The sequence below is a fragment of the Typopeltis vanoorti genome, chromosome 7 (assembly GCF_054136105.1).
Source record: "Typopeltis vanoorti isolate ZY-2024b chromosome 7, IOZ_Tvanoo_1.0, whole genome shotgun sequence".
Lineage (NCBI taxonomy): Eukaryota > Metazoa > Arthropoda > Arachnida > Uropygi > Thelyphonidae > Typopeltis > Typopeltis vanoorti.
This window is the reverse complement of record NC_143555.1, coordinates 111792423-111809660: the sequence shown is the minus strand read 5'-3', so window position 1 is coordinate 111809660 and position 17238 is coordinate 111792423. Positions and strand designations below refer to the sequence as shown.

General features: G+C 35.4%; 1 protein-coding gene across 4 annotated transcripts in view; it reads left to right on the top strand.

Moving 5' to 3' along the window:
* Positions 1-17238, top strand: part of LOC150104970 (uncharacterized) — a 336174-nt gene that overhangs the window by 147078 nt on the left and 171858 nt on the right. For all 4 annotated transcript variants that reach the window (XM_090396080.1, XM_090396079.1, XM_090396081.1 and 1 more), the window contains exon 10: positions 5648-5777. In XM_090396080.1, coding sequence (XP_090252206.1) covers positions 5648-5777 — 130 coding nt within the window. The remainder of the gene's footprint in view (positions 1-5647; positions 5778-17238) is intronic.

The window sequence follows — 17238 nt, the reverse complement described above, 5'->3', positions numbered from 1 at the left end:
GATATTGTTATGTCACCACTCTGCAGATTATTTGTTCTGAGCCTTGTATATGGCCTATTAGCGTGTGCTTTCCTGTGATCTGGGATCCAAAGCTCCCTCAGATCATGGCCTCTAACAAATTTCTTTGTTCTGCACCAGTTAGAGTCACCTCTTGAATATCGCTGGCCTGAATCCGACGTTTATCTTACTTGACCCAAGTCAGGTAGAAGGGTGTACAGATTCGGGGATTTTGCAGTCATGCCCTCTCCTAGCCTTACTAAATTTTTTCAGATACTCTTCCCCTTTTATCACAGTTTGTGTGTTGGTGAGTGGCAATATCATTCTCAAACACAATTCAGTGACCAGGATTTAACAAGAAACACAAAGTTTAATTTTAACAAGATTAGGATACATAGAACATAAATCATTTAATCAGTTAATTGTTATTTCAAAATTTAAATGCTCTACATGGTAATACATGACAATTTCAAACAGGACAAGATTTTTTTTTCTAAGAATGTTATAGATATTAGCTATTTGCTATTTTCTAAGAATGTTATAGATATATATCATTAATTATCTGAACATGGATCTCTGGAGAGATCTCTAAAGTAACACATATATGCACAACGTGAAGAACACATGACATGCTCTTCGGACTACCAGTCCAAGGTCTCTATAAGTTCCAATACTGACAAATAGTCTTAGCTTCCTTTGCTAATGAAAAGTCTTAGCTGCTTCCCCCTTCAACATTTAACATATTTTAGATATAGCCAAGTTCTACATTACCATTTGATGCAGCATATAGTCACACTTCGTCACCACGTGCGAGTCATCATGTGCAAACCCTGGTTGGACTTTACTCACTTTGTGGAGCACTCTCCTTTTTGGATCAATGCGCACTAGAAATTTGCTATCGGTGGGAATTTTTTGCCATGCATCTCCAGGACTTATGAATCCTTCTAGAAGGACATCACGGTTGAGGTTCCACTTGGTCCCGAGCTTCTTCGTCGGTCTGCACTTAGAGGTTTTCATTGGACTTCATCCGACCATCCACACTGGCACCCCTTTGTTGTACAGCTGACGCTTCCTGTCCTCTGTGCTTCGATCATATTCCTCTTTTTTTTCCCCTCCTTCCTGCTTCACGTTCCCTCCACTCTCCCGCTTTTTTTTCGACCGCCAACTCCTATTGTACTGCAGTTTTCAGTCACTGTCATTTCGATGACATTGCACTTGAACGCGTGAGAGAGAGCTCCTCCCAGAGAATTGTCCATGTTTGTCTCTTTTTGCGAACCTTGCTTGTAAGGATCACTAATGAGTTTGCCAAGGTCATGACCTCAGAGCCCTTAGTCACCGCTGAAGTATGCACTGTTTCACACAGCCTATTCTTGGGTTGGTCGTCAAATATGTCGCCTCACTACAAATTCATATATCCCTTTTCCTTAACATATCACATACAACATAACCTACAGTGTTTTCCCCTCTTTTGGTAAATAGATATGCACTCATTTAATATTTACATGATACACTTTATCCCCACCCCCCCTTCTTTTTATTTATAGTACAATTTGCACCAGCACTACAGGTATCTTTTGATTTAGGCTCTGTTCTTGTTGGATCCTGAATTAAAGTCTGTCTAGTAATGGCAGGCCTCATTCACTATCCAACAATATTGTAGAAACATTAATTGGGTGATGGATATTAAAGAATAGATGGGGAAAATTTTTTCAAAATTAAAGTGAGGGAGTTCTCCCTGGAAGTTGAGTAAGAATACACCTAGCAAGGGAATGAGGAGCAGGTTTCCTTATAGTGAACAAGTGGAATATATGTGTGGAAAAATCTGTAAGTGACAAGAAGGAATTTAAGGAAAAGGATGAAAGTTATTGTATAAGCTATGAGCCATAGTGATCTTAATCACCTCTAGTATTCTGTGCTCAGTAATAACTATAGTAGCTTCACTATTATTCTTCCAGTAGTCTTCTACTTTTGTGGAAGAGCTCCCACCATCCATCTTACTATATATGCTAAGGGTACGATCTGCCTGACTATATTTTTACATTTTTATAAACAATATAATTCTTATGATCTAAAGATGACTTTTATGCATTTATAATTCTTCTCTTCTTAAATATACGAGGGTAGTTTTAAAAGTTCTCAGCCTAACAATGAAAAAATTAATTTATAATTTCAAAATTATTTTTATTTTTCAACATAATCTCCCTTAAGACTAATACATTTATTCCAGTGATGCTCCAGCACCATTATCCGTCCCTGTAGTGGTTCTCAGTAAGATCTGCAAAATATACCCGACTACTAAAGCTGCAATTACCTCTTGATTCGAAGAAAAACGCTGACAGTGTAGAAGAGTTTTAGTTTTGGAAAGAGATAGAATTCAGAGGGAGCCAAATCTGGGGAATAGGGTGGATGCTCCAACAATTCATAGTGCAGATCCCTTAATTTTCCCATTGCCAAACCTTTATGGGCAGGCGCATTGTCCTGATGAAAGATGATTTTTTTTCTTCTGCAAACCAGGTCTTTTCTCACAAATTTTTTTGTCTAGTCTGGTTAAAAGATCAGAATAATATTCTCCGGTTATTGTTTTACCCTTTTCAAAATAATTAATAAACAAAATGCCTTTAGCATCCGAAAACACCGATGTCATGACCTTTCCTGCTGATGGAACTGACTTTGTCTTATTTGGCGCTGAAAAACCAGCTTCTGCCTACTGTTTTAACTGCTGTATGTATTCTGGTGTGTGTAATGGTGAATCCAAGGCTCATCTGTAGTGAAAAATCGATGCAGAAAATCAGTTTTATTCTTGTTAAAACACTCCAAGCACTGTTCAGAGACTTGCATGTGAGTCCGTTTTTGATCTGCTGTGAGCAAGTGCGGCACCCATCTTGTGCAAAGTTTTTTATTTGCAATTCTTTATGCAAAATATATCCTACACATTCTTTTGAAATGCATGTAGTCTCAGCAATTTCACGCACTTTGACTTGCCGATTATTATTCAGGCCTCCATGGAGTCAAAAGACTCATCGTGGGAGGTCACTCACAAAGTCTATCATACCACTCCTTAAACTCATTGACCATTCTTGCTCTCACCACTCTATCATGCAATGCATTCCAGGGCTCAACCACCTTCCATGCAATGAAACCGCTCCTCACTCTCTTTCTCACAGTTTCCTTTCGTAACTTCCAGGGATGGCCCCTTGTCATCACTCCTTTCCGCTGTTCAACTAAGTGAAAGAACTCACCAGTGTCAACCCTGTAACCAACTCTCAACAGTTTAAAAGTCTCAATCATATCACCTCTCCTTCTTCTATCCACCAATCTCTGCAGTCCACATTCCTTCAGCTGATCCTCATAACTAACATTGTACAGTCCTGAAACCAACTTTGTTATCTGCCTTTGTACCCTTTCCATAGGTAATTTATCCCCTTCAAATCTAAGTGTGGTTGGAATCTTATACAATGGAATGATAACTCTTTTATCTCTGCAGGTCAGTGTCCTTCTCATTATTGCAGCAATCCTCTGTGTTACCTTCACCACCTTTGCAATATGTCCCCTAAATTTCAGGTTTCTATCAATCATCAACCCCAGATCTCTTGTCTCCCCTATCTCCTCCAGTATAGCTCCTCCAATAGAGTATGCAGCTTCCCATCAATATGTCCCAAACCTCAAGACCTTACATTTTGCCGCATTAAACCAACACCCCCCATTCATTTGTCCATCTGTCTAGCTTATTCATATCCTCTTGCAGGGCTACCACATCTGCACTATTATTAATAACCCTTCCCAGCTTTGCATCATCTGCAAACAACTGAATATCCTCCTGCAATCCACTGACAATGTCATTGATATAAAGATTAAACAATATAGGTCCCAGTATTGAGCCCTGTGGGACCCCACTTGTAGCCCTCTGCCTCCTTGAAACTGCCCCACCATATACAACTCTCTGATACCTATCGGACAGCCAATCCTGAATCCAGTTGACCAACCTGACATCCAGACACATGTGCTGCAACTTAAATATCAGCTTATCATGCGGCACCCTGTCAAATGCCTTCGTTAAGTCGAAGAAAATGGCAGTATATGCCTTTCCCTCATCTACTGCTCTTGTAACTTTATTATAAAAGGCTAGCATATTACTAAAACAAGAGCACCCCTTCACAAATCCATATTTACTCTCACAAATAAGATTACCCTCATCTGTTCAGTACTGTATACAGTCCCTCACTAATTTCTCCAAGATCTTAACAACTACTGATGACACAAACTGACTTATAATTAGACACTTCCAGTCTGCTACCGCCCTTATGCAATGGCACTGTCTTACCTTCCTTCTATTCCCTTGGCACCTTTTCCATAGCCAGACTTTCATTGAAAAGCCAGGTCAAAGGAGCTGTCAGTTCTTTAGCACATTCTCTCAAAACTTGTGGTGAAATGCCATCCAGTCCCACAGCTTTACTGGCATCCAGAGTACTCAGTATTTGGAACACATTCTCCTCCTGCACCTCTAAACCTCGAACCTACCCTATTCCTCTTGTATTAATATTTACTCCTCCAGATTCTTCCACAGTTATTTCTCCTCTTACTGGCTACATAGCTAAAAAATTCCCTAGGATTTTCTTTGGATCTTAGGGCCAATCTCTTCTCATATTCCAGTTTCGCCTTCCTTACCATACTAATCACTCTCCTGGCCTGTGTCTTATATTCTTCATGCATCTTCTCTTAACCTGTCTCCTTATATCCATAGCCAATTATCCAATACCATGTCGTGCACTTGATCAATAATTTCTGGTGGTGTTACACTTTTTTGGATGTCCTTCACATGGATCATCTTCAAGGCTGGTACAGCCACGTTTAAACTTGGCAGCCCATTTCTTAATTGTCGAAAACAAAGAAGAAGAGTGCCCATAAACTTTTATGAACTTCGAATGAATTTCTTTCAGTGGTAAACCTTTTTTTTTTATAACTGCATGATACTCAATTTTATCCATTTCAAGGGATACAGACAACACTTTTGCTTCAGACAACTGTATAAAACAAACTACTTGATATAATGACTTGCAGTTTCACATGGGTGCTTATGATGGTTGGAGGTTTATTTTCCACTTGGTTAGACTATAATAAATTTAGTTTAATCCTCTATCCAAGTGTAAGCAAACAAAGTTTGCACCTGAAGTATCTTCAGGACTTAAACAAATCCTAGTAAAGGTGGACCAAGCTCTCATCTCTCCTTGTCTCAGTATCTCCCATAATACAAAGCACATTATACATCTCTTTGTAGACATGTATAATGCTATGCATTAAGGGAAGGGCCACTACCCAGACCTGTTTCGGCCTTTATTGAGGTCTCATCAGTGGGAGCTAGACCCAGAAGTGGTGATACTAAGGCAAAAGCAATGGAGAGGTCATATTTACTTATACGAGTTGTCAAAAGGTGTATTAAATTTTTATTAAATTACTCTGGATTTAGAGAAAGATGTTGGAGGATGCTGGTTTTCAGTAATTATATTTTTTCTGTGATGATTCTAGTGAAATCACTTTTCCTGATTTCCATTGTTTATAACTTGAGTACATCCAAAATTTTAAATATAACTGGATATTGCACAATTATTTTTGTTATTTATTTATATATTTATTTATTATTATTTTTTTTCAGGGCCATGGATGCCTACTTTCTCAGAGATGAGACTGTACCAGATGGGATGATGATGCCACCTGGAGTTAAATTTACAAAGTGCTGGCGAATGTGTAATTCTGGCTACAAACCCTGGACATCAGATACTGTAGTAAGTTTCTTTTTTTCAATAAATTAAATTTTATAGTGAAGTCGGTAATGATAAGGATAGATGCAACACTGTATAATATAAAACCTGTCCCACAAATTAATAAGTACAGTTGTCTCTCACTATAGCAAACAATGCTATAATAAACTCACTTACTGTAACAAACTACTGTAAAGTCTCAAAGCTCTACAAGTAAAATGCTGTGCTAAAAGAAATTCACTATAACAAATTGTTTCTGTGGTCACTGAAAGTTTGCAGTGAATCATCCAGTGGCTGAATCCACATAAATTTTGATGAAGGCGAATTTTATTACTCTATCCTTTACACGGAAGATTTTTTTGTCTTATCATCTTATTAATTATTGCAACCTTTTTTTATTTGGAAAGATCCACAGAATCTGCAATTTTGGAGGATTTTAAAATTAATTGCAGCTTATTTCCAGATTGATTTCTAGTTTTTGATTTTTTACTGTCATTTTAATGCCCAAGGTATGTACTTTTTGATTTCTTAATTGCATTTTCAAACTAATTTTTTTAAGATGGCAGCCACCTTCTTTAGATATTCTGAATGTTCCTTTTTCACAATATTGTACGCCACCATCCCAGCCCTAAGTTGAATCAGCCCATGTCTTATTTTTTTTGTGTGGTGAAATATGTATGCCATTAATTATCTTGATTGAAGTGTTTCTTCTATGAAAAAACATGATCCCAAAGTTTGGAAAAAATTAAAAATGGCTGAATATGAAGCCCAAAAAAAAAAAGTTTTGTGAGGGACAAAATAAAATTCTGAATTTTTTTATGAAAGATATACACTTGATAGGTGGCTATAAAGCAAAATGGGTCATTCTGTTATTTCCATCCCTTCAGCCTAGAAAGGCTTTTGAAAATGAAGAAAATCACAGTTGTTTTAGTTCATCTTTCAATATATTTCGTATACCTCCACTTATCTAGACATGTTTTAGAACTTCCTGAATGGTACAAAGGAAGCAAATTGCATGTTGACAGTTTTATGTCATCAGCTTTAATCTAAAAGTAGAATAAAACATTAAAAATATACAATTTTTTTTACTTTTTATACTAGTAATTTAGCTGCATGGCAATGTTATTTCATATTGCTAGGGTTTGCAAAGAACAGAAGTATGCTACAATTTGAAGTGCTTATAAAATTTTGTTTGTTCTATTTTTAATTAATTTTACTTAGCTAGTAATAAAAATAACTAGTACTCACCACTTAAATTTAATTTATTTTCCAAGGATATATTATCTTATTGTCAAATTAAACATTAAAATAAAAAGCAGTAAATACTAAGCCACCCAAACAAACTACACAAATGTATCCAATTTACCACAGATTAAAAACAATAACTCTCTTTCTTTTCTAGACACACTTGTCACATGTCTTCCCTTAGGAAGCCGTTCATTCATGGTCTACCACTTGAAAGGTCTTCCAATATCTACACACACACATGCAGACAGGCCAATACATACATAAAATTTCATACCACCATCCAACACAAAATAGGGGGTCATCAGCACCCTCAAACATAGAACCCTAACAATTTGCTCCAATGAGCAGATGTTGAACAAAGAATATGAAATTATTAGCCAAACGTTTATAAAAAATTTGCAACAAAAATACAATAATACTATTCAAAACAAAAAAAATTACAAGAATGCCATAGCCAGACCATACATTAGGGGAATATCATAATAAATAGATAGAACACTACATAGAACATTACATAAATACAATATTAAGGCTAATTTTTTTATTATTTTATATTTTTATATGTATATATTTTATTTATTATTATTTTTTATTATTTTATTTTATTTTTATTTATTTTCTTTCACCAGAGATCAGGCTAGGGCAAACGATTAACAAAGCATTTAGTTCTATCTTACTTTTGTGTAGTATCATGTAGCTTGTATCCTGTGCATATGTATGTTTTCCTGACGATGACCTCGATACAGAGGTTGAAACATCAAGTGTTTATGAAATAAATCATCATCATCAAATTCCTGACATGTACCCTCAAGGGGTGTACAGGATATGATAGTACTACATGAAAAATTTACATCATTACTAAATTCCTATCTACAATTTTCCTCCAAATCAGTCTGTTACTTGTCAAGACTCCAACATTATCAGATTTTATATTTCTATCGTCTAAGGCACTTTGTACCGTATCAATCCACCTATATCTTGGTCTTCCTCTGGGTCATTTTCCTGCCAACCTGGCAGAGAACTTTGCTAATCTTTCCTCGCCCATTCTGTTTAAATGACCATACCACCTGAGATTAGCTCTGCTAACGCATTCCTGGATACTGACAATGTCTAGTTCTTTCCTAATATCCTTGTTTTTAATATGATACTGCCATTGATGCCATCTGTTCACGCCTCTAATCTTTCTCAGGACTCTCATATCTGCGGTCTCTAGGCTTTGGTCATGTGTTTTACTTCTGACCCAGCTCTCAGATCCATAAGTTAAAAAACTGGTTTGAACACTGTCTTGTATACAGCTAATTTAGTATTCTGACTAATTTCTCTCTCGACTAATTTCCATATGAATTTATTTAATTGACTTCCTACCATACCAGATTTGTTGATTCTGTTGTCTATTTCTATATTGAATTTACTATCTTCACTAAAAATCGTGCCTAAGTAGCTGAAATGTTTTACTTGTTCCACAGGTTCTCCATTCACAACACGGTTGACATTTTCAATGATTCTGCCTATTTTCATTGTCTCTGTCTTTTTAATGCTGACCTTCATACCATATCTATTACAACAGTTATTCAATTTAGTCAGAGAATCTTGCAAACTTGTAACAAATTTATTTAGAAGTATAACATCATCCACATAAAGCAAAGAACTGACATTAACATCTCCATTTCTGATATCATGTTTAATACCACTTTCCTTCATAATGTGATCCACATAAATAATGAATAACAGAGGGGTTAATGTACATCCTTGCCTCACACCAGATTTAACATTAAACCATCTTCCTGTACTTCCTTCAATTCTAACTGCTGACTCACAACTCAAATAAAGACTAAGTATTGCTTGATATAATGCCCCATTGACACCATATAACTGCAGCGTATTGAATAGCTTCTCTCTTGGCACCCTATCATATGCCTTTTCCAGATCGATAAAACTTAAATACAGATCTTTGTTATATTCCCATTCTTTCTCCACTATTTGTCGTAAAGTGAAGATCTGAACCTGACAGCCTCTATTTGGCCTGAATCCAGCTTGTTCTTCATCAAGCTTTTCTTTCACAATTCTTCTCAACCATTTCTCAAGTATACTGGCATAAATCTTGCCAGGAACACTCAGTAGGGAAATGCCTCTGTAATTATCACATTCAGTTTTATTTCCCTTTTTATATATGGGTACTATTAGAGCTCTACTCCAATCATCAGGAATTCATCTCTCTGTCCAGACTTTCTGAACTATGCAGTGCAGCCACTGTAAGACTTTTATACCAGCATTTCTGGTTGAATATCATCTATTCCTGTTTCCTTTCTGCATTTCAAGCCTTTGATCGGCTTTTTCTACTTCAAGTATGGATATGTATTCCCGACTTTATGCCTGTTGAGTGTTTTTTACCACTTTGCTATCGCTGCTTGTTTCATTTAGCAATTTTTCGAAGTTAATACTCCATACTTCAAGTATAGCTTTTTCTCCTGTTTTCATGTCACCTTTATCATCTCTAATTCTTTTTACACCACTCTTTCCTCCATTTCTAAGCTTCTTCAACAACCTCAGAATATCTTAGCACCTTCTTGATATTTATTTTCTATGTTCTTGCCAAAGTCCTCCCATGACTTTTGTTTAGCTAGTTTTACACAGTGTTTAGCTTTCTTACATTTGTCTCTGTATTCTCTAAGAGCACAAGCTGACTTATTTGTCAGGAACTTTTGATGTTTTCTTCTTTTCCTTCACTGCCTCTTTAACTTCCTGTGTCCACCATGGAGTTCTGATTTTTCTATCCTTGCAGACAACCTCACCACATGCCTCTCTGGCTGAATCAATCATGGTTTTCTTCAAGGTTTCCCACTGAATAATCTCCAAGATTTGGTTCTTGTTCTCAAACTCTTTCTCTTCTTAAATACAACGATGGTTTGAAAAGTTCTCGGCCTAACAATGAAAAAATGAATTTATAATTTCAAAATAATTTTTATTTTTCAATATAATCTCCCTTAAGACTAATTCATTTATTCCAGCGATGCTCCAGCACCATTATCTCGTTCCTGTAGTGGTTCTCAGTAAGATCTGCAAGATACTTAAATAATAATAATAATAATTATAAGAAAAGTAATTACTCCAGTGTGTGTTTTTGTCCCCATAAATTCTTCACTATGAATGCTGACCACCGTGTAACCTTAAAGAATTATTTTTCTGTTGTTGCAGACAGCTTCACTATATGCCTCCCTGAATAGTCAATATTTTCTTCAGAGTTTGCCACAGACTCCAAGGTTTGGTTTTTCTTTTCAAACTGTTTAATTTTTTCTTGAATAACGTTTTTATACATGAGTTTACAGTTCATGCATAAAAGCTACTCTACTTTAATTCTTTCTGAAACTTTCTTACATATTGTTCTTTCTAGTATATAAGAAAGTTTTAAAACATTGTTCTTATCAGTATGTTATTGTTGATAGCAACATCTTCATGCTGCTTCATGATATAAGAATATACAGAGAATTTGAAATTATTCTTAACTGTCAATTTTTAGGGAAAGACAATGTATACTATAATATTAATTAAAAAACTTTAATGAATACTTCCCATGTTTCGGTAATGCTACATTACCATCTTCAGGGAACATAAAAATAATGATATGTGCACGCAGGTACTAACACTGAACAAATATGGCTGAAGACAACAACTAAAGTTGGTCCTAGAGTCCTAAAAGGTGCCACCTAGTAGGTTAAATTTGGTAGGAGTCTTGGCTGTTGGGCTGATGTTCTAAGAATGCAAGCTTCCCATATTTGGGGCAGTCTCATGCATCCAAATTTGTTGGGGTTTGGTGAGGTTTTTAGAACTGAGGCTGATTCCTTCAATAAAATAATCTCTCATATTTATACTTGCTGTGGTGTAGTAAAGTGGCTTTCTTCCAGCGTATTTTGTGACTGGTGTCCAAAGCATGGTCAGCAAGTCCTGAGTGGCTGTATTGATGGAAACAGATATAATCCTTATGTTCAGATATCCTGATATTAGCTGTCCTTTCTGTTTGGCCGTAGTAAGACAGTTTGCAACTACAAGGGACCTGGTATACTCCAGGTAGGTCTGGGGGAAGCGGATAAGAGATGCCGATTTTTTGAAATTAGTTCAGCATACAAGAGTATGTTGAATCATCATGGCATACAAGAGTATGTTGAATCATCATGAAGATAACATTATCAGCAATAACATAGACAATAAGGCATTCTTATTGTTGTCTTCTCTCCATGTGTATTTGTGCACGTCTTTATGTTGGAACGTAGTGTGTAATGACCAGTCCATGTCCTAAACCAAAATCCAGGAAGAACTTATATTATTTCTTTTCTCCCTTTTCTCCAAATTTTCCTAAAACATTTTTATGTCTGATAATCATGGACCAACTTTTCATTTTTCATTATGTCAGCTTCCTTCTCTAATGCCTTGAAAAATTCCTCCATTTCTTCCTTAGTACAAACTTCTGTGTGACCATAGGCACAAATAAATTCAATTTTCAAATTTCCTATTTTGAAGTTTGTTCACATGCTGTTGAACAAACAAAATTTGCTGTTGCTACTCCTTCCTTTCCTTGATCTTTATTACCTGAAGATAACATCTGGTATTTATTATTTAGCAGGATCTTACTTGTTTTAGAGTTCTTTGTTTCAGTAACATAAATTATGTCTGCACAATGCTTTTTTAGTTATTCTGCCAGTGCAGTTTCCTTTCCATTGATACTTCTTATGTTGATAATGACTGTCATATTCATCTGACAATTTTGTTTTAGTAGCTGGCTTTTCAGTTTACCCTGATTCCATGACAAAACAGAAAAGCCTCATTTAACTGGGCAATACCCCGTGAAAGTTATGTCAGCTGCCTTCATAACTCCCAGATATCTGGCATTGATTTTTAACCCTTTAACTGCTGAGAACATATTATTACGGTCTTGGAAATACACTCCTGCTTTGCTGAGCCCGTATGTGTATGGTGCTCTTTATATATTTTGATTAATTTCTACATAAATTAATGTGTGTATTATTTAAATTAAGGGGATATTAAATCCCACATTGTTTTTAAACCGAATAAGAAACTCAAAGATTGGAATCAGAGAGTTTCATGCCGAATACAGTAAACTATAAAAGTATTGGCGATTACTAGCGTGAGCCAATGCAAGTAGTCCTAGTATGTAGTACAATCTCAGGCAACTCGCAGCAAAGGTGGTGAAGTTATGATCGCTATGCTTGGTATTTTCCATAATCTAAAAACTCATTTCCTAGGAAATGTATGCTGTTATTACATTATGGTGGGAGGTCACTACCCAGACCGGTTTCAGCCTTTTTTGAGGCTTCATCAGTGAGTAGCTAGACCAAATAGATACCAAAGGATATAGTGAAAAGAACTTATATACTCTGCTGTACGAGTTGTCAAAAAGGTGCAACCATTAAGTTACTTAAATATAAAGAGCCAGTAGGCTTCATTTCGGCGATATAAATCGTTTAAACGATTTATGTGTGTATTTAACTGGTAATTAGTTTACAGAATTAACAATGCATATAAAGTATATTAATTAAAGGTAACTTTAATGAATAACTTCTATATTTCGGCAACGTCACATTGCAACATTTAGCCAAAATGCTCACACACTACACTGGCAACACACCATCACACATAAAAAACTCAGCCCACTTTAAAGCCAGTATAGAAAACCTCACACTCCAACACACTGACATAATGGTCAGTTTTGACGTCTCCTCCCTATTCACTAATGTCCCACTCAAAGAAACCCTAGAGCTCATCCAAGGCAAGTTTCCTCCCGATATCTCAGCCCTATTTCAGTTCACAATGAACTCAGGCTATTTCGTTTGGCAAGGAAAGTTCTACAAACAGATAAAGGGGACAGCCATGGGTTCACCGCTTTCCCCACCCTTGGCCAATTTCTTTATGGAGACGTTTGAAGAGAAAGCCTTAAACTCCGCCCCACAAAAACCCACTATTTGGCTTCGTTATATGGATGATGTGTTTACTATTTGGCCACATGGCTCAGACACACTCCATTCCTTCCTAACACACTTAAACAACCAACACCCCAGAGTCCAGTTCACCTTAGAAAAAGAGGAAAACAACACCCTCCCCTTCCTAGACACTTTAATCACCCGCCAGCTGAATTGATCTTTGGTTTTCTCTGTTCACAGAAAACCCACCCATACTGGCAGATACATTCACCAGCAGTCCCCCCCCTCACAACAATATGGGGTTATAAAAACACTATGTAACAGGGCAAAATTAATCTGCTCAGATGACAAGGCCCTAACTACTGAACTAAACCACATCCTCAACACTTTCTTAGCCAATGGCTATAACCCCCAAAAAATCCAAAAAATACTAAAACCAGTAAACCACAACCCCTCCCCCCCCTCCACAATAAAGATTACACCAAGTCTATCCCCATCCCCTACATCCAGGGGACCTCTGAGAAAATAACCAATATCCTCAAAAAATATGACCTTACTTCCTGTTACAGACCATATAAAAAGTGCATCCCTTATCTGCTCTACCAAAGACCAACCACTTCCCCTAGACCTACCTGGTGTATACCAGGTCCCTTGCAGCTGCAAATTGTCCTACTTTGGCCAAACAGGCAGAACAACAAATATCAGGATTTCAGAACACCAAGACTACATCCGGTTTCACCAGTACAGCCGCTCTGGGCTGGCAGACCATGCCTTAGATACCCACCATAAAATTCGTTGGAAGAAAACAAAAATAATTCATCGCAGCAAGTTTAAATATGAAATATTATTCAAAGAATCTTCAGCAGCTCTAAAAAATGTTCCTAACCTCAACAAATTTAGGTGCATGAAACTACCTGAAATTTGGGAGACTTACATTATGAGAACTTCAGCCCAACTGCCAAGACTACCAAATTAGCCCGCAAGAGAGCACCATTAGGACTTTAGAAACAATATTAGTTTCTTGCTTTCTTCCTCATTTGCTTTGTGTTAGTGCCTGCGTGCACATACCATATCTTTATGTTCCTGAAGATGGCAATGTGACGTTGCCGAAATATAGAAGTTATTCATTATAGTTACCTTTAATTAATATACTTTATATGCGTTGTTAATTCCGTAAACTAATTACCAGTTATGTCTGACCAACGTATAAGCCTTGCTACTAGAATATGTGTGTATTTATGTGCGTTTAAACGATATAAATCGTTTAAACGATTTATATTGTTTATATTTAAGTAACTTAATGTGTGTAATTTGCACAATCAGTGGACACCCCTTGATTATGCAAATTTTATAAAACAAGAATGTATGATGCTGTTTGGACTTCTTACTTCAGTAAGAATTTTAATTGATTTTATTTATAAATTTTTTGCAAAATTAATTCAGCACATGGGACAATGTCATTAGACTATAAATTCAGCAGTTAAAGGGTTAAGGAATCCATTCCCTCTGTGGACTTCCAAATAAAAATTTGCACTATAATTAATAGATGCCAGAAAAAATCTACAATATATATATATATATATATATATATATATATATTTTTTTTTTTTTTTTTTTTTTTTTCCCCACCTAAAGGATGCAAAATTTTGCTACATGTGAAATCAGTTTAATGATTTCACATGAAATGACCTTATAGTGAAGATTGACTATATTTAGTTCCCACTAATAGTACATCATTATTAGGAATAATTTGGTATAAAATGACCATATGGTTGTCTAACCATATGGTCATTTTATACCAAATATACCATAATATACCAGATAACTCACAGAAGTGAGTTATCTGGTATATTATTATTTTTCAGTAATAATATTTCAGAATGTCAATGCACCACTTACTTAATTTTATTTTATATAGTCTTGCCTCTAAGTGGTTTTCGTAATAGTGCCTTTGTAATTATTTTGAGGTGCTTGCATTTTCATGGATAAAATAACCAGATGTGATATGTGACTTTCTATGGAAGTTGTAATAATATAATGACTCATAACCCCACTATACATCTTGTTCCTCTTTTCAAATTAGTTTAATGCAGTTTTCTTATTGATTAACTTGGAAAGAACAGCACACAGGTTACTAAATTATATTTAATGAACTGATTCGTTTCATTACAGACTACACAGACATTCTCGTATATACAAAACTGTATGCACAGAACAGGACATGTTTAAAAGTGTTCAAATGCAATGCACTGTGTGCAAGTTTGCAGATAAGTATGGCTTATTGAACTGCCATCTTCTGACCTTAGTAATATAAGAAAGTTGACTGGATCCTGTTAATTTGTACTGTATCATCAAGAACATTCACATTAATTTCTTCAGAGGTCTGCTCTCTCCCTTTTCTTAGATACTATAGTATCTAAAAACTTAAAAAATGAATGGTTCTCTTTAAAAATTAAAAGAACTCTTTACAAGTTTGGACTTTTCATATCATAATAATCTGCTATATAATATTTGTATTCTTTAATTTTAATAGCTGCAGAAAGATAACACATAATAAGGAATTTCACAGCTATAAAGGACATATTATTACTACTTCCATAGACTCTTGAAACTCACTATTCATCTTTTTTTTATTTTTATGTTGATCCCATACATGAGAGGTTGGTTGATCAACCTATAGTATATTAGTACCGTATATGGATATTGTTCTTGTTCCTCTTCTCAAATTAGTTTAATGCAGTTTGCTTATTGATTAACTTTAAAAGAAAGAACACAAGATATAAGTTGATCTTGATGAATCTTGATTGGATGTGGGATGGATTTTCATTAAATATAAATTTTCATCCTAGTTTGTGTTGCTCTTTTTTGTAGTGTCAAGCTGTGTCTTATATCCAACTTGCAGCTATGCATTGTTTACTTAATTTTCCATATGAAATCCACTTTCCATATGAAAAATGTACTCTTTACTCACCACAACTTATTTAACTTGTAGAGATGGCCCTTTTCCTCATACTCACTTGCTATCAGTGAAATATTATTCTCGGTAAATTTTTCTCATGAATGCATGTCATTGCATGCTTCTTTTCCATCTGTTTACCAGATTTGATTTTTTTAGAGATACTGGTGCCATAAAAGTTGAACAGATTAACACAAGAACTCATGGATAAAGATGAATAAAGTAATAAACTTTAATAGCCAAATATTTCACCCTGAAATTACAGATCACGAGTGTCATAAGGTTAGTTTGGATGAATAAAGTAATAAACTTTAATAGCCAAATATTTCACCCTGAAATTACAGATCACAAGTGTCATAAGATTAGTTTGGATGCAAGGTAAAACAAACAATGGCTTATTTAAAATAGTAAGAGTTGTGTGATGTTATAAATAGAACAATGCAAATAAATAACAGAAGAAGCATTAGATCATTTAATCTAATTATATTCAATTGGAATAAATAATTTATGTAGTTCTGTCTATCATCATGCAGCTCTTACTATTTTAAATAATTCATTGTTCATTCTACCTTATATTCAAACTAACCTTATGCTACTGATCTGTAATTTTCAGGGTGAAATATTTGGCTATTAAAGTTTATTACTCTGTTCATCTTTGTTCTTGTGTAATTTGTCCAATCTATTTACCAGTTCTGAAGCTTGTATTTCTTCAGGCTTTTCTCATAATTAAATTCCATATCCTGATATTATTTTGGTTATTGTCTCTAGTACTTCATCTCTCTCTCTCTCTCTACATAGTCCAAATAATGAAATCGATGTATAACTTGAATCAGATTATTACACAGAGTGATAACTGCTTCTTCTTCTTCCTGTTGGAATCTTTCTCATTCTTGCAGTGATCCAGTTTCTCCTCCACTATCATTTCTATATGAATCAGATGTTCAAATGTGTTCCACAGAACTAAACTAGTATAGCTGAAAGTGGAAAAAATGCCATTTTCCCATATACTGACTTTTGTCTTATCTAAGATTTTAAGATTATATGGGACTTTCATATATAAGAAATATCAGATTGGCAGACATTTAGTCTTTGATTGCTATTGCTAAATCACTGCTGTTATCTGTATTCTTATTTTTCCATTAGCATGCTAACCTCGGTGGCCTGTCATGGCAAAGTAACCTGACTTCATATTAACCTGATCAGTTTTGTAATATTTCTGTGAATTATGTTCTGTTCTATTCTCTGTGCTGCTGTGCTATGAGTTGTTGAAACCTCAGATCCTTCTCTGATCTTTCCAACCAAAGGGTGCTGTTATCACCAAATAAGCTCTGTAGATTTATTAATTTTT